Genomic DNA, 19,677 nt, shown 5'->3' with positions numbered 1-19,677 from the left:
GTAAAAAAATATTTGAAACAGAAGGCAGGAATCCTGTATTGCTCAGGAATTATGCGTGTATGTATATAATTGTGGCAGGAAAAAAGACACAGATAAAATACAGAGGTCATTCATAACATAGTTCGATGCTAATCTGGTTTCTTATTTTGCTACTAATAATCCTCATGTTCTGTGCTCGTGTTCTTAAAACACAAAGTATATTAATAAAAACCAACACCCTTCGGAGGAATTGGATTCTGATGACGGATGAAGGCTGTTCAGTACAAACATCCCATCTGATGAATAACTTGGACTGAAGGCCATTTACAAATGCAGTTTAAGACTGTATTTTAGGTTTAGAATGCTGTTGTTGTGGTATTTGCTCTTTCTTAAAGACTGTCTGCATGATCAGTGGCCCAGTGTTGTTTCACCAAATAAAACAAGAAATAATTAAAAAGAAAACCTTTTTCATGCTTCAAATTTGCATTTAAATTAATGAAATAAATATAATGAATATGACTGAATTAATTATAATAAAAGTTAAGAAGATATGATCAAAACGACAATGGAAAATAAATGTAATCTATGGATTATGGCATTTTTGATTCTTTGACAGAAAGCATCACCTCAACGTAATAGAGAATTCACATGGGGACTGGAGACAACCTATCTGCCAAGACTACTGATGTAGATTCTGTATGGATACACAGTATTCCAGTCAACATGCTTTTAACACAAACATTGAAATTTATTTTCATCTTTAAAACATAAATCCTATTTCTGAGGCACGATAGTGCAGTTAAAATAAATTAATGGTATAATAAAGTGGCATCACAAGTTTCTGTGTGGGATCAAACAGGCATTTTCAGAAGTGGACAAACAGGGCAGTAGAGTTAATATACGCTGAAGCTGAACTATTAAGCTGAAGTATTTTTTTTTAGGCTATTGACTGATAATATGAGTCACCAAACACAGGGGAGTAATCATAGCATCTTCATCCAAATAGGACAGCTATACTATACCAAAGTAAGGTTATTCCCATTGAAACTATCAAATGTATCACATTGTGTAGTGAGGAAGTTGCATCAGCTTTACACTCAAAACTGAAAATGACTTTTGCATTCAGAAAGCAGGCCAAATAATTATACTGATATTATGCTAAAGTTTCCTTGAAGATCAATGGAAGGATAGAGAGAAAAGACTATTCTGCGATTACATTTTTTCTTGCCAGCACTGACTAATCTAACCTGGAAGTTACTCTGTCAACAAACATTAATAAAACAACAAGACTCCAGACCAGCTGCAACTGAATCATACTTCAGAGAAGTGGGGGTCACATTCCTGGCCAAAAGGTCTTCACGCAAGCCAGTCATTTAAATAGAAAACAAATCCAAACATTATTGACTGGGTGAAGAAGCCTCCTTACACATAGAGGAAAAAATTACTTCAGCCTTTTCCCTGACAGATAAAGGAAACAGGGCTTTGTGTGTATATTAAAAAAAAACAAAAAACTTCTGCCTACATCTGTCCCTCAAACAACACTTTGGGTTAACTGTTCATGCACTTCGAATTTGTGACCTCATAAAGGGATTAAAGTGATCGTATTATTCTATGAAGTTAGTACTTTTGAAACTTTGCAACTTTTATCGGCATTTTAATGATAATTAAACAATATACTCCAAAATATCTCCACACGGCCTAAATAATGCTCAACCATGACTAGATTAAAAAAACACAAACAACAACAACAACCAAACAAAAACTGGAGCATTATTAGTGATGGCCACAGAATTGGACATGAATGCAGGCCTTGTTTGAACTGCGGTTTAGGGGTGAGCACAGCGTAATTAATCTATGGTCTGGGGGCAAGGAGGCATCACAGTGTGCAACATAGGTGTGCAGACTGTTACATGGGAGGCTGCCATATGACTGATGCTGACAGAATTTCAAGACCAAGGGCTTGATTAAATCAAAACTTTGACCCACTCGCTAATAGCAAACTACAAGCGGTTACATTTCTGATTAGAAGAAAGTGTAATCTTACTGAAAATGAAGCCGCAACTGAGTACAGTTCTGTAGTTTTCTATTAGCGAGCGGGTCAAACTTTTGATTTAATCCCTGCCCAAGAGACCACCAACAGGTGGGCAGAGGACTCTGAGACTTGACTTCCTTTCACTTATTTTTGCATGGATGTACTGTCTGCCCAGAAAAGCTGATCTTGTTGCTAAAACGATATTGGCAAACCCTTTTATGACGTGACTCGCCCTGATTGTTAAGGCGAATAACTTTTACCCTAAGGGACCTAAAAAAGGTAGCTACCATACCCATGTTTATTTTCTGGAAGTAATTCCTACTGCTTTAGATCCTTAAAAAAACAACACTTGTAGTTTGTTATGTGTGCTCTGATCCTAGTCGTTATTCAGGGTAGGTTTTGTCAGTTCCTGAATCAGCCTCTGTTTGGGTACAGTAACCACACACATTACTCTGTGGGTCTGCACACAGATATCACCCCTGTTTCTCTCCCTCGAAGTTGCACAAGGAAAACAAGGAACGCTGGTGTCTCTCTGTAAGTGCTCAGTATAATCTTTCTTAATGAGCTTGTTTCCTCTCTATTATCCTCTGCCGGCCAGAGAAAGGATGATGGTTCCTATGAAGTGCTCCCCCTACTTTGACCCTTACATGCCTCTGCATATAAAAAGCAGGGCCGGCCTTTGTCTCCTTTCTTCTGTTTTATAACCAAGTCCAAGACAATTTGCATAGTGTTGAAAGACTCCTAAGGTTATTAATTAATAATGAATCAGCTTCCACCGCCTACAAGGACAAATAACAACAACAACAACAACAACAAGAAAAAACACCCACCAAGTACATTGGCTAGACTGCCAAGCCATAACAATGAAAATTTCTGAGCGATTCACGCACTCGGTTTCCACACACTAAGATTCTTCTCTATCAGTTCAGCATCAGCAATTAAGAGATATTAAGTTAAACCAAGACATGACCTTAGGGCACATTTGTGAGAGCAAGGGACAGATGCAGGCCTTTAAAAAGAAAAAAGCCGTCTGCCTGGCTTTGTATGCCCTGTGTTCTGTGCAGAAAAACCCTGCCATTGTGTCCCAGAATTCTTAAGTAGTGTACTATATTCAAACTCAATCACAATCATTTTTTTTTCTCTCCCCCTGATCTGTATCTTAGTGTTTAGGAAGCCATGAAATCCACACATTAATGGTAACCAGAGCCACACAAAGAACTTTAACAGCTGGATATTCTTTGCTGAAAATGTTTCGATTATTTTAAATGAAATAATTTCAAAACCCCAAGATGAAACACCATTTTAATGCAAATTCCACCGAAACCAGCCTTGATCATTGGTCCAGGCATTTATTGCATTTGTTTGGAAAAAAGAGAGAGAGAGATCTAAGCCATCTCCCATGAAAAACTTCCTTCTCTCCAGCTATCACAATTAAAAAAAAACAAGGAACCCTTCAGATATATATTGGCATGAAAAACCTAAACTAATCTTCAAGAGTGCATGCTGGAAAAAGATGCACTTCTTTCTAATTCTAATAAGAACGATAATAATGAATGTAAAATTTGCCTCCTACACTAATTTTAACAATGTTACACTACATAACACGCTTAGCCAAAAATGACATTCAGCAATTAGTCTAAAGTCCTGCTTTTGCTGTTTGTCTCACAAGTGGGTAATGTACCTGGCCAGACCAGACACCCTGCTACAGAAAAGAGCCTTGAAGGGGAGAGAAAACTTGCCTATGCCCATTGCATGCCTGGGTTTCATTATCCTTTGCTCAAGAGGAGGCCAGTACAGCGGGCTTCACAATTGAAACAGAACATGGGAAAGTCAACGCGCCCTAGAGCTGCTGGGAGGCGTGAGAAGAGACAGATATGAAAACATGACATGGTCCGCATTCTGTTTTGTAAGAACAATATCCACCTCTTTTTTTCTCCTTCCCAAACACATTAGATCATATTTAAGCCTTCCCCCTCCCACGACTCTGTTTGATCTTCCAGAAGCGATCCACCTTGTGAAAGGAGAAAATACCCTCTTCCCAAGTACTAGAAGTTCAGCCATTGATCCCCTAAAAATGCCCTAACCGCGCTCAAGTGCACACCACAACCCTTTGAAGTGTCACTGTATTAAATTCCATCCGAGATATGCCTCACAAACAGTAAAGGGCAAGGAAAGACAGGCCTGTGTTTTGGAAATGTGTTGTGTTCATCATTTTATTCCTGTTTCATTAACATTTCATTTACAAAAGTAGACCAACACTGTACAAATGATACTAGCATTTTAACATCCCCCTCAGAGTAGCTGTAATGAGCTCAGACAGCTTTTCCTGCCAGCCATTTTTGCAGTGACAAAACGAGACACCTGCAAAGTATATGCTTGACGGTGTGAAACAAAATGTTAGATTAGTCTATATATTTCACCATGCTCAAATACCCATACTGCCACAATGTCTGGCAATGTGGGTAAATACCTCAGAATTAAACGACTGCTATTGAAAGAACTAACCAAACACAGTTTTCTTTGTCCACCTGTTTTTGTTTTTAACCCTTCTTTATTTTTGCTTCGTACAGATATATCTGAAAGGGGGTAGTGGTAAAAAGTGAACCAACTCGTGAAAACTTCCCTAGCAACATGCGACAGGCAACGCAAACATCACTGCAGGGCCAGACACACAGCTAACTTCCCCCTTACCTGTGGCACAAAGGGCGATGAAGGTTTGCGTGTGTTTGCGGATTAAAGGCAGCTTTTCACTGGGCAAGGGCAGCTTTTTCACAATGTGTTCGATGAAGTCGTGGGGAGTCACTGCTGCCAGGTTCCACTTCAACTTCCCAAGGACCACCAGCTCCCACTCCTAAGGCGATGAGCAGGAGACAAAGGAAGAGACCATTGAGATGTATGCGTGCGGTGCGTCACAGTAAAACTCCAATTACTGTAAAGCCAGATTGCAGAAGCCACCATTTATCGACTGGCTCAGCAGTGCTTATGTCAGGAGAGGGTTGTAAATATCAGAGGCACAATGACTCAACTCCTGGGCACTGCAGCTTTTTTCTTTAAAAAATGTAAGCTCTTGGGATGAGAGATCACTATGTGAGGGCACATCAAATGAACACTAGAAGTCTTTTTCTGCTTAAACATGCTTAAACATCTTCCCTTTTTACCACTTGCACAATCACGTATTTGTCTTCCATCTAATATAACTGATAACGTACACATGATCAGCATTATATCAATATAAAAATAAGTGAGCACCAGATGATTAAGTCCTTTACGGGGTATTTGTTGTGTAACCAAGTTAATCTTGGCCAGATTCCACAGTAACACTACCCCCAGTACACATGACTGCAACTGGCATCTCCTGCCACAGGGAAAGTTCTGGATTAATGCAGAATATTAACCAATTTGCACCCATTTTCCATATATTGCATGGAATTGAGAGTGTCTACAATTGAACTGCAGTTTTCAGGTGTTAGAACCTCTTATTCAACTTTCTATAAACCCAACCCAGGATCCTGTCTATTATAAGCTTGCTAACCTATTCCTAGTTTCAAATAATTTGAATCATTTGGGGATCTTGACAAGTAAGCAAAGGTATTTAATTTTAAATTGATAGGTCTACATGAATGTGCATGGTTCATGTTGTCTAGGGAAAGTATAATTACTATCAAGGTGTAACACAGTGAAATGCTAACACTTGGTTGACTTGATAATGACTTGAGTTGCTACGGGGAAGACAAATCTGACCATGGTGTAGTTTTTCTGCTATCCAGGAAGTTATGACAACACATCCTGAAACACTGAAAGAGCATACATGCCAGAGTTTGACTTACATGACAGAATCGATATAGTAGAGTGGATCTTGATATACATACAGCAACACGTAAAGTTGCATTAAATCATAATTTTTGGATACTGTATATCCAATTACTGTATACTGATACTTTTCCCAATAAGTTAACCCTACCAACCCTAAGTCAAACCAAGTGGTTGGGAAATGTGGACAAATCACTGAGGGACCCACAAATTACAAATCCAGCTTCTTTCTTATCTAAGGGCAGTTACATCACTGTTATATTCCTGTGCCTGATACAGAAGGAAGCTCCGGAAAACACTTGTGTTGCTGTTACTTAATAAATTACATTGAGTGTCCTCAAACAGTCAAGCCCAACCACTCGTTTACACAAGTATTTCCAAATAAGTCACATTTCTTTGTTTGAGGTTATAATTTTTTTTTCTTCTCTATTTTAATTAGCAAAACAGTTTCAGAATGTTCCCTAAAATGTCACTTCGGCTCATTTGATCTGGAAATGCTTTGAAATAAAATTGAACATTGTGTATTGTAATCTTCTTTGGGGATTTAAGAGGATAAACCAGCATATTGTGCATAAACATTTGGAAAACGTGACCTACAAAAGACCAAGTACTGTAAAGCGGATTCTTTTTGTAAAGGAGAAACTGATAGGTTTTTGAAAATCACAGTTTGAAAACTTGTGCAACATCAATGCATAAGACACTACAAAAAGACCTTTGACAAACAATACTGCTACACATAAAGAGCTCCACTATGTGTCTCAACAGTGGGGTGACTCTTATCTTCTATTACTCTGTCCATCGGTCAATCGAACTGTCATTGTACAGATTCATTAACTAGAGCTATTTGAAACAACATCTATACCATTACCATGATATTAAAACAGAATAGTTAGAATAGCTAAATCACTTCACACACGCTGGACTTTAAATTCCTACAATACAGCGAGACTTCCCTTGCTGAGAACTGGATATTTTTTATGTTTAATACATGTGAAGATTGTGAACTCATTCTGCAGCCCTTGAGAATGGCTATATCTCATTAGACTGTCTGAATAAGAAAAGTTGCACACAGATTGTGTCCTGATTTGGCTGCAGGAAGAATAAGTCAACCTTCAGTTTGTCTGCAATTCTGGAAGAATGCTTGTGACGGGGATGTGTGACACAGATACTGGTTTCACCACGTACACACCACATCCACTTAGTCATGAGACTGCATAATGTGGCAACCATTAACTTCACAGAGTCTTTAAAGCAAGGGGTTTCATTCCAAGCAGCTGACTAAAACATGTTTCAGAAGTACTCTGGTAGACATATGCCTTGAGGGAACTAAAAATACATAAATAAACAAACAAGCAAGCAAATAAATAAATAAATAATATAAATTAATTAATAAATAAAGTGTCCACCTTTACAGATCATTTCACTCATTCAATACCCAATCATGTCTCCCAGAAAGGCACACTAAAATAGAACAGACCAAATAGTAGTTGTAATTTTCATGTCCTAAAAGACAAGCACATTCACAGTTGCAGGTAGGATTGACACCGCCTACGCACTGTCACAAAGTAAGACTAAACCTCACAACTAACAAAGATTGAAGTGCCTTACTGGCAACATTCAAGACAGGAAGACTGCTTTAGAAAAAACTGAGTACTAGATAGATCCCCATCCTGTCTATACCTCTGTGCCTTCAAAAATGGTGCACAATAATCAAAGGAAATTGCTATATTTGGTGATGCCAGTGAAATGTAACCACTTGGCTAAGAAAGAGCATCTCAATATGGGCGGCCTAAAAGCATTAACAGTTGGTGACAAATGCTTACTATCTTAATCTGCCTTTGCACTAAAAACATCTATAGTGATTCATCTCTCTTTCTATATACATATAATATAAATACACACACTAGGTTTCTGTGATCCAAGAGCAAGTTAGATTTGACACAGAACTCCTACATATTAACCAAAAGTGAAAGAAAATTTTAAGTATTTCATTATTAACAGTGAACTACTAGTCAAGAGAGGGATGGTGAACATAAAATATCCACCAGAGCTCTCCAGTAAAGACATCACTGTTAGTTTTTAGCCAGATTAAGCGGACATGACTGTAGCTCGTGTCCCTCCCTTGTGACACCTCTGTCTGGGTCGCCCCATGTTTGAATTTGCTTTGCAGTGCTTGTTCTTTCAAGGGCAGAAAGTGTGTGGAGGCCAGAGCCACAATGAAGATGCCTGATGAACACTCCAGCAGGCTGCTGTACAAGGCTGATGACTAGGCCTGTCATTTAAACTGTCTCATAGGGGTGTAGAAAGCTCTTAATCATTGTGGTGGGGTTGACAAGAAAGTGCTACCACCTCTCTGCCAAAAATTAATTAAAAAAATAGGAAGATATGACTAATTTGGATGATTGTCAGCTTCCTGTTCTAGCTGCCACTAGTAGAGTCATTTAGAGACATACAGAACATGGTGACAAAACCCCTCTGCAGCTGGGGAAATCCCCCGTACAACTGGTCTGCAAGCTATGACATTCCAGCCACCTTTGAGCAGCACATTCAAACTTATATTAACCCTACGTTCTGAAATGCTCTGCCGTGACTCAGGGAGTGTTTATGAACGCGCTTAATGCAACTGAGAGCGTGCTACATTCTGCAGCTATTTCACCAAGTGTAGGAATCAAAAGTCTTGCAAGAAGGTGTCTGGGGAGAGCTGCACTGCTAACTTATCTGCTCAGAGAGGAGGTTCCTGAAATGTACTTCATGTTTCAAACTTCATGAGAAATATCCATGCACAGGGTGTCTCTCTCTCTCTCTCTCTCTCTCTATATATATATATATATATATATATATATATATATATATATATATATATATATATAGTGAGAAGGTGAGTTCCACACTGCCACAAGAACAGACTCTTGGCTGTGACATAATTGACTGATTGGCCAAAGAGTGCAATATATTACTGTCTCATGTATGATTGGCCAATCAGTCAATTAGCCCCTTCAGGAATAATTCAGAAGTGGATATAAGAAAGTGGATCATATACAAGTGGTACAAGATGCAAAAAATATGACCTTTCTCTATGACTGGGCTTTGCTGACTACAAGAAAGCATTTGATTCAATATATACAAACTCAGTCATCAGGGCTCTAAGAAATCAAAACATTGAGGAAACCTATATAACTCCTATTCAATATATCTACTATAATGCTACATGAAAAATCTGACTCCAAGACACTGACAAGATCAAGATCCGCAAAGGAGCATGTCAAGGAGACACAATCTCTCCAAAGAAGTGTTTGAGACTTTGGACTGGGAAGAAAAAAGAATCAAGTTAAATTGTGCTTATTAGAACAACTTAAAATTTGCCCATGACATCGTCATATTTTCTAAAAACACCTGGAGACCTGTGACTTCAAATTCAAGAACTCTCACATGCAAGCAATCAAACTGGACTTATAATGAACCTGAGTAAAACCAAAGTCATGTTTAACAGCTTTGTTAAATGTAAGAAAACTGAAGTAGATCAATGGATACTGAAACAAGTTAAAAGTGATGTCTACCTTGGACAACAATCTGTGTGCACGGAGTGCATGTGGAAGAAACAGTTCACTGTTGAAACAAAATCCATCAATTTGCCTGAAGAGAAGTCTTTCATCAGTGTATACTAACGGTCCTCACTTATGGCTGTGAAACCTGGTCAATTAATGCAAAAATGAAATATAAAATGTGGAAGACACAATAATAAACTTTGCAGGCGTGACATGGAAAAGAGAAGTTGTAGATCAAAGCAAGTGGAAACATCTTGAGTAGGCCTTCATCCCACAGTGGACTGATATAAACTGATGGTGATGATATACAGATATAATATTTTTTGTTAATTTCTGCAAACTTCTCACATCAAAATGGTATATTTTATTAGCAATCACAGCTGCACATTCTCCAGGCTTCCAATCACTAATTAATTGTATATATTTTTTCCATTTATTCCAAATTATCTTCCAGAAAATATTTTTTAGATTAACTCTTTGTCCCCTTATGGAAAACATTTCAATGGGACTGAGGTCAGGAAACTAGGAAAGACACCGCACCAATTTCAGAATAATATTCTATACAGCCTAAGTGAATTAGGTTGCTTGTGGCTGTGTGTTAAGGATCATTGTCATGTTGAACAACATTTACCGATACAATGCCTTCCTGATGACACTGATAAAAATTGTTCCTTCAATAATGCACATTATTTTCTCACTATATAGCCAGTAACATTCACCCAAATTATCACATTGCCACTACCATATTTTACAATCAGGCAATGGTTTAATTACAGTTGCCCCTTCTCAGTAAGATTTATGTGCCTCATAATGAATTTGTCCTCAATAAATTGTGATAAAATTATTTCCCTGTTAAATTTGGTTTTAAGCACACATTTTAGAGCACAATACTAACTGATTTGAAGGTAGTTTTACTTTTAGTTTTACTTTTTAAAAACTAAGGCTCGTGTTCATTATTAAAATGGTAGCGATCTCGAGCCTCGCTAAGAGGCATTAATAAAATTGTTTGAATCCACTCAAGTTGTATTGCAAGGGTAGTGTGACCTTTAAAGAAATCTGCACACCTAGAGATCAATAGATTTGCAGGACAAATTTAAAGTTTCTCTCTTCTAACCTTAATTCAATTCCATGAATCTATGTTTAATGGCTGCCAAATACCTGAATTGAAACATATTTGTACAGAACCAGTTAAATAAAAAGCTTATTATGGACATTTTACAAACGAAAAAGTTTAAATGAATAACAAGTGTTAAATCTTACAAAATTAAAAGTGTGAATCAATAACTAAAATACTTTTATATATGATAAGTACCTCAAAGAACGTGACATGACAGACTAGTGCCAAGGCACATACTGAGTTCCCTTGTTTTACTGTAAAGTTAGTCTATATAACCACCTCTATGTAAAACCTGTGACAACAAAAGATGCAGTGAACATTTCCATATAATTACCTAAATTCACTTTGGTTTTAATTAGAATACCCTGTGTGACTAACCTTAATACAAAATTAGGTCTCCCATTCCCTAGCTTGGATATGGTACACAGCAGTCCAGCCGGAGAGAAGATTCCTTACTCATTTACAACCAGAAAGCAGCTTGGTTTGTCAGGACAATAAGAAAATCACACTCCAAATGTCAAAACAACCACTGTTACATTTTTCAGTCTTTCTTGGTGGATTGAAAAATATTGAAAAAAGAAAACATCTGCCGTGAAATTTCACGTGGATCTTTTTGGATTTGTTAAGTGACTCGCACGGAGTGAAGTCGATACATATGGATGACTATTTTACAAAATGGTTCTCCCCAACACTGGACACTTTAATATACAATTTGATGACAGCCCTCTCATGTATATATTATCATCTTTAACCACCATGGTCTCCAGCCACCCTTAGCCAACCGACTCCTGGAAACTTCTTGATTTTATCTTGCCTTCATCAGGAAGTCTTCTTGGTCATTTTCTTGTCCAGTACTTCTTTAGTGCCACTGTGATCTATTCTTCTTGCTATGCATCCGGCCTGTTTCCATTTTTGTCTCTTGGCTGTTGGAATGACGTCACATACCCTAGTTTGTGATCTGGCCCATTTGTTTCTCTTTCTGTCTCTCCTTGTTATTCTAGGCATACATCTTCATATGTGCCTCTGGCTTATGTGAAGTTTTTGTTTCATTTTGCATTCAGGGTCCAGGTTTCACACCCATACATTAATAGATGCAGCCTCCATGGCTGAAGGATTTCCTTTTAAGGCACAAAAGCAGGTTACCCTTTACAATCAAACGTAATCTTCCAACTACTTAGACTCATTTGGGGGCTTCTGTTTATCTGATTTTGTTCTGGTTTTCATCAGGTGTTATTTAATGACCCACATGCACATCATTGCTGACCTCTTCAGCTAGATGCATATCAGTTCAGGTCTCATTATCTTAATTATGATGTACTTTTGAATACGACAATTGTTTGTGAACTCTTAATTGTAATTCTTATGAACTGGGTGCAGATAGCATTATGTGATCAGCAAATAATAGGACTATTGTTATATTCCTATATCAGCAGAAGATAAAGGAATGAATTATCTTGCTCCCCATTGCCTTCAAGATTTGTCAGCTAAGGTACTCATGGAAAACTGGGTTCTCTCTAGTCAAAAGACCAAACCGAAATGAGATGACATTATGCGCAGTAGTAAAAGATTACAAAAAGCATTCAATTCCAACACAAAAGCTGTGTTAAGAACTAGAATATCAACAATATAGTGGGCACTATATTCAAGAAAGCAACATTGTCTATCAGGCTACACCAGAATAGCAAGAAAAATTGAAGAATTCCACCATGGGGGTGTAGTATATAATATATCAAACTTGCATCAACCACCTGCACTGTGTTTTACCACAAAAGGTGTTTTCTACCAAGAATTTAAAAAACTGAGTATCGGATTGTTCAATAAACTGTTGTCTGTAAGACTGCCAAAGATTTATTTATAAAAGAAAAAAAAAACATATATACCATAATTCAGCATTGACAGTTGGTGAATCATATTCGGTATATATTACTACATGGGTGGGAGAGGCTGTTTACTGAAAATGTTTACATAATTTAAAGAGGAAATATTTATCTGATGTGAGAACTCAGCATTTAATTTGCAAGTATCTCCAAGTTGACTGGTCAGACAACTCACAAACTCTACCCAGATGTACAGTTTTCCTCAAGAAAGGAATGAATATTGATCCTCCATTACACTAATGTGTAGCATTTTGATATTTATAAGATGTGTTTTCGGAATCTCCAAGATTATATATATATATATATATATATATATATATATATATATATATATTTGGCAAGAAAATGCTGTTGTGATCACACTTCCCTGGTTCAAGTTAAGGCTACATTGACTGGGGGGAAATGGGTGCAGCTGACAAGCACACAAAGTAAGAGGCCACCAATGTGACACCCACTGAAATCATATGATCTCCTTCCTCAGCTACACTGGTCTGTCAGCTGAAGGTATTAGTATTATTTCAACATTCAGGTAACACCTGCTGATCCCTTGTTCGCTTCCTATGGGGGGGAGGGGTATGCAGATTTAGGTACAGCATGGATATTCAGGAAAGTCAGACAGGTATAATTTGAACTTCCTACCCAGATATTCTAAGACAATGTCAATTAAACATATTTTACCCTACATTTAATTTTAGTTGGTCAAAATGTCATCTCATCAAGTTACTGTTGCAATACGATAACAAGCGTTTGTTTTTTTCCCCCTTTTTTTCTTTGTCTTTTGTTTCTTTTTTTGTTATATTGGTTGATTGAAAGAACAGTGAAGCGACCAAGAAGCAATCGTCCTTCATTTTTCAGGCTAATGCCTCGAAATCCAGGCAGTGGCTTTAACACAAAACCAAAGTCACTGCAAACCTTTAACACTAGATGGCAGTAAAGACCGCCTCAATCAAAACCCAGGTCACTTGGGTTTTTAATAATTTCTCTGCAAAGTATTCTTACACGTGATCAATGATCGCAATAAATAACTCTCTGAAGAGAAAATGTTTAGTAATCCTATTTGTCGCGTTGGAATGCATTAGTTTTAGGCCAACACTTCATTTGTGATTTTGACTAAGAACTCTATACATGAGGTTACATCCATATTTTAGCAAAGTGAACTTGCAATTCAACTTCATAGAGCCACAAACCCCCATCCCCGTTCTATCCCGAAACACAAACGCATGCAATCTACACAAATATACACATATTTCACAAGAAACTATAATCATTCGAAACTGATTTTGTATTGTGAGATTTGAAATGATGCCTAGGTTGTTTATAACATATATTATATCTAAATCATATTTAACTTTCTACAAAAACAAATTGCTGCTTACCAGCAACTCTTGTGGTTTGATGGAGTTGTCAGTATAGATGCAGAGCTTCTCTGCAGTTAATGGACGTGTCTCTTTCAATTTTGATGCAAGAAACATGCAAACCGCTCCCAGCAACTGTAGATTACATTTTCTGGTAGGTACCACTGCTAAAAATCTGTCCAGATAGTTCATAGCCAGAGGAAAAACTTCTTCTTCGCACTTCTGTTCCTCACAAACCTAAAGAAAAACAGAAAACGAATAGCGGGATGAAATAAAGCAGATGGTACACAATGATTGCACTTTGTGAAATGTTTTATTGATTGCAAAATCAGATGATCTTGACGTGTTCTTTACCAAAAAAGAGAAAACGTGACGAAAGGTAACCATCCCGAATTCTATATTTCGTTAGAAATCGTTGATATTTTGTTTCAATGGGTGAAGCCGAACCAAACTGCGGCCAACATAATCGATAAGTTCCCAATAAGCTAATTTTGAAGATTGGAAAAGGGTCTCTGGCACAGACTGTCAATAGACTCGCATTCTTTCGGTTCATTCAGTAAGAAATGAATTCAAGTCACAATCACCCCAGCCAAAAAAACACCCATGCAGCCGACTTCGGGAACTCTTTTTTCATTTCGTCATATTTTCATAAAATATTTAAAAATATAAAAAAATTATCTAGAAGCCAGCTTTTCACTCGCAAATGTGCAGGAGCTCTTCCCACATCATTCCCGACAATTCATATGGCTCTAGTCCGAGAGTACATATGATAAAAACTTTAAAATTATAACTTAGTGTCATGTGTTTTCTGTCGAGTGCGTCACCGTCGAAACAAAATAATATTTCAGAAAAATATTTAAAATCGCAGGAAGTGAAAAAATGAAACATTTTTACACTAAAATAAACCTTAGGGGGTTTACTTTATTGTCTGACAAAATCCAATGGGAAATATCGAACCGATTTGCAGATATCGAACTTAATTCTTATTTGACGCGTTTGTGAAGATGAGACAGAAAGTACAGAGGCCCGAAACCGCACATGCATAAAAATACTTTAGAAAAATTATACAACACATTGATCACGTTTGCCGGTACTATTTTTATACGGGAAGTGTAGATCAAATGTTGTTCTATTCAGAAATGTGCATTTTAAAAGTTGTTATCGTGTTTTATACAGTAATAAACGCGTCGGAAAAAACATCAGCAGCTGCAATCTAGCAAAAAACCAACATGGCGTTAGCCTAGTATATTAAGGATGGGGGCACGTATTGAACTGCATACGTGTGCATGGAAATATTTATTCGAGAAAAATAATAAATTAAATTGATCCCCGGATCCCTTTCCAAAGGAACTGGGGAGCACTTTTATCCGATGCCAGCTGTCTTTATTTTCGGTGGTATAAAACTTTCGGATGAGCTTTTCTAACTGTTTGAACACAAGCGTGACTTGTAGCTTACTTACAGAACACGCCTCGGCTTTCTGAAGAAGAAAATAAAACTTTTCAAAAAATTGTTAAAAATACAGACTTGTGTAATTTCGGGAAAGTTTCGTCGGAAATAAAAGTGCAGACACCCTTCTACGTCCTAAGCTTGGAAGGGGTCTGATCCTAAGCAAGAAAGTTGTCTTTAAACGCTTTAGAAGGAGGTGTGGGTTACAAGGATATGTAGCCTGGGTAGAAGAGGCTTTCAATACAAACCTCCAGCATCCAAGTTGCCACCATCCTCCGCATAAATGGCTGAATATCCTTCTGGACGCATTTGAAATAAGAGCATTGGGGTAGAAACCTTTCTTCGATGGTCAACAGGTTTTGCAAAACCCGCTCATCAAAAAGCAGATTGGGGTCTGGACGGGCTCTCCTGATGGTGTCCACCTCGTAGCAAAGGAGTTCCATGGTGTTAGTTTAGAATATCAATGGAATCTTTCGAATCTGGAATCATAGAAACATACAAAACAACTGGAAATAAAGTATTTTGTTTTTAGAAACATATAATCGGGATTGCAGGGCTATCCAGTTGTGTCCTGCCTCCCTTCGGAACTTTTTTTTTCCCCTCTCGCTCTCTCTCTCTCTCTCGCTCGCTCGCTCGCTCTCTGCTTTCCTTTGCGCTCTCGATATGAAGCCTGAGCTTCAAGTGACGCAAGCAACACAGGGCAGTTCTCTTGTAGAAGAGTTGCTTGGCCAGACGCAACATACTACATCAAACGTTTTTTCTTTCGCTTTTTTAGGTTTTTTTTTTGGTATTGTTCGCAAGCTAATAAGGAACCAAAGAGGCCGTGATAGGGTAAAAAAATGACACCTTCTTATGGATATTATTTTAATTCCTGTAAGTAAACGACCACACTCCCCCAACCTCCCAACCCCCCCACCCCGAACACACACACACACACACACACACACACACACGAGTCACTACCCCCCACAAACAAACCTGAAAGTGTGAAAACCGAATCATTTTCTTTAATTGAATAATTGAAGTGGGTATAATGTATGTACAAACTGCAGGCTACTGATGCATAAGTTGTCTTGTTACTCCTCTTAAGACAGAAATTAAGGTTATGAGCTGCAAGGACAACATTATGCAGATCACCAAAAGGTGCTCAATGTTTGAGTTTAGGATGATCAACTTTGTCCATTGGTTAATTGCAGTAGCTTGTATTAATTTGCATTTCTTGTAAATGCATTCATTTAAAGACAGCGAGGGCTCTGAAACGTATTTTTTTTTTGTTTTACTTTCTGCATTTTTTTTGTCTTCCTGACTGCAGTGTCGTTTTTTTCTCCCCACCCCCAGCAAAACCAAACTATCTTTTAGCCTATATAGAACCATCGCATGTGGTCTGACAGATAGCTTTCTAGGAAATGCAGGCTAGAAATGTTGCATAGGCATGCGTTAGATAGCACCATTAGGCTAAGACTTCCACCCAGTTGCTATGCAGTTTACAGTGTGAGTTTCAAATTCACCAATGCTTTGCATTAATGATCTGCACTGTACAAAAAGTCGCTGCTTTAAAAATGCATTTAAGTGTCTTCGTGTTTTTTGTACGCGTCCTTTGATTGGACGAAAGCTCTCCATAATGAACCAACGTCAGTCAACCAGAGCAAGTTATTAGTTAATATCAGAGATGACTGTTTTAGGCTGACTAAACCAATACCATTTTTGTCTTATGATAAGAATATTTCAATACATATATTTTTGAAGTTTGGTTTTAAGATACCTTTTCTTATATTTCACTAGACCATAGGTAGCATTTTGACTATGACCTTAATTGAGTAAAATACTAGTGAATACACAATTAGTGGAAAGGGTATTTTGCACAGGACTTTTAAAAAGTGAAGGACAGACAGTGCTCCAGGTTAGGCACATATCACAAAGCAAGACCTTCTCAGATGTAACACATTGCAAACAATATATGCATTCAAAGGAGAACTGTACAGGAAGTATTGCATAGCTATACCTTGCCTCTATCAGCAGTGTAGGCTGAACACTTTTGCACTAATACGCCATAAAACTACAATGCAGGTGTTCCTGTTTGTAGCCCCCAACTTTAGTGAAAGGGGTAACTGTTTGATGGCTTTGAGAGAAGTGGGAAATGTCTCTTTAAACGCGATTTTTTCTGGTTTCTAGATTGTTTCCTCCCTCGGTCGCTATTTGCATAGCCAATAGCTCTGCTGCGCTGCTCGCCGATTGTTACCGGGCAGACTTGTGGCCGCACGCATTCCTGTTCGGGCTGCAGGGTGGGCCGACCTGCGCTAATCAATCAGGGGATTAATGGGCGAGGCGGGCGCAAGAAAGAGAGAGAGAGGTGGGGGGGGAAGTGAAGTTTCATTCCGACGTCATTCATAACGAAATAACACACTTTTCTCCCTTTCAAACTTTCTATTGGGAGAGTGAGATATAGGCTAGTTCACCCCCCCCCCCTTTTATTTCCGAAACCTGATATGTGGGGATTTTCCTCTCTTTTATTTTGAGATGCAAACTTGTGTCGTCTTATTTTGTAAACGTTCAGATCATAACCAAAAGTTGCATACACCCCAAATACGGAAATAAAAGCAAAGACAGGCATTTATGTACCCATATATGTATTCTCACAGAAGGCTATTAAAAAAGCGCACATTTTGTTTATGCTGTGTTTAAATGATTGCCCCCCCCCCCCCCCCCCCGCCAACCCTAACATGACACAATACAATAGTAATAATTATAGTGGTTGGATATGCTTTGGTATGAAGTTGATGTATATATTTGTTTCAGGAAAACGATGTAATTGGGAACCACTCTTCATCAACTGCATGGTTCACTTCAAACTTTTTATCCTTTCAAATAACTAATAACCAGAAAAATAAGTGCAATGCATTGTCATAGGTATTTTTATTCGTTTTCTTTGTTTAACTTGCAAATCTACCCTTACACTAATGAAGTGCGTCTTTCTTTGTATCAGTCAATAGTCCCTTGTCATTAGTCTCTGTAGACCGCGTGACATCAAAGTTAAAACCGGACTTTTCCCCTTCCCCCCCCCCCCCCCCCCCGGGGATAGCAATCTACTGCAAATTGATGATTGGACTGCTTGCTTAATGCAAGAAGTCTCCAATTTCGCATTTTAACGCGTCTTTCTATGCATACATCTTTCTCCAGACTTCTAATTCTCCCACAATGAAAACATAAAATGACATTATGACGTAGGTTACTAATTAACTTAAAACACGGATCACTATGTATGTAAAACACCCCAAAAAAGCATCAGAGGTTTTTAGTCATTACTTGAAACCCCCTACACGTTTCGATTCTTCATTCCCTTAAATTGGGAAAGAACACGACCTAATCTGATGCTTTTCATCGTGGGCAGATATAGCATTGAAGCTTTACTTATATGTACAGAGAACATAATGTTTATGTGGCGCAGATGCATGCAAGGATAATCTGTATCAGGTGCAAGTGTTCATCTGATTCAACAGTCCTCTACATGTCCTCACTGTGGTGTCTGATCATCTCGTCAGAGAGGTAGGCGTTTTTTTGGTTGTTTTTTTTTTAGACCAGGTGTATTGTTTTTTTCCTCCCCCCACACAATATCACTTATATAAATATGATGCGACTATTGTTATTTTGGTATTCATCCAGGTGCCGGGGGCGTCACACTGATGTTTTTTTTCATATTTAATGCCATTTTTGAGACACCAGATGTTTAACAGTCTAGGCTCAAAGATAAAAGTGTGCCATATGCCACTCTCCCCCCAGAAAGAGAGAGAGAAAAAAAGTTCGGGCGCATCTATTTCAAATATGGACAATTGGGGTTAAATGACACAAAGTATAGTTTTAACAACGTTGATGAGCAGCTGCTGGTGAAATAAAATCAAATAAAAGAAGCATCACTCGTAACCCTACAGTAATGGTTTTTTTTTTGTTCCATCGTTTCTTGACTTGCTTAATAACGCACGCTTTCTCAGATGCGCCTCATCACTGGTTGTAGTGGGTATTTCAATTGAAGCCACGGAGAAAAGTACCGGCTTTAATGTGTCCGAAAACATGTGATTCGCGATAAGCAGGCGGAGTTGCACATACAGTAACATCAAGAAAATCAAGCGACGTTAACCATGTCTCTTTTACATGTATGACTCAGTGCCTCTCACTGTACTCTGAAACGAGCGCACTGTCCATGCTGCATTTTCGCGGATTAATGACGTCACCGTACCCTTCAGAAAGTGGCCCTGGATTGGATGAGAGCAGATGCAGTCACCTCCACCACCGTGCATCTCGAAGCAAAGCCACCCGGATGGTCCTTTAGTTAGGGTACAAGCGAATCTGTTTTTAATGGCGCACTTTGTTCTACGTATAGTTAGGCTGCTACACTTAATGTACACTTTGCCTAATGTGCGAACTATGACAACTGAGCAAACACAACAACAACAACAACACAACGCTGCAAGGTTTGCGCAGCTGTATCGTTTAACTTGCTTTTCTTTACAATGAATGTGC

The 19,677-nt window shown here is 38.2% G+C and overlaps 1 protein-coding gene across 1 annotated transcript in view; it reads right to left on the bottom strand.

Annotated features, from left to right (window-relative positions):
• Positions 1 to 15,845, bottom strand: part of ccnd2a (cyclin D2, a) — a 30,323-nt gene extending 14,478 nt beyond the window's left edge. The window contains exons 1-3 of the mRNA XM_066724447.1: positions 15,411 to 15,845; positions 13,737 to 13,952; positions 4,703 to 4,862 (exon numbers count right to left, since the gene is read on the bottom strand). Of these exons, the coding sequence (XP_066580544.1) occupies positions 4,703 to 4,862; positions 13,737 to 13,952; positions 15,411 to 15,605 (571 nt within the window). The 5' untranslated portion in view covers positions 15,606 to 15,845. The remainder of the gene's footprint in view (positions 1 to 4,702; positions 4,863 to 13,736; positions 13,953 to 15,410) is intronic.
• Between the last annotated feature and the right edge of the window lie 3,832 nt (positions 15,846 to 19,677).

Source organism: Amia ocellicauda, chromosome 15, assembly GCF_036373705.1.
Source record: "Amia ocellicauda isolate fAmiCal2 chromosome 15, fAmiCal2.hap1, whole genome shotgun sequence".
NCBI lineage: Eukaryota > Metazoa > Chordata > Actinopteri > Amiiformes > Amiidae > Amia > Amia ocellicauda.
The sequence above is the reverse complement of the archived record's forward strand: the minus strand, read 5'-3'. Positions and strand labels throughout refer to the sequence as shown.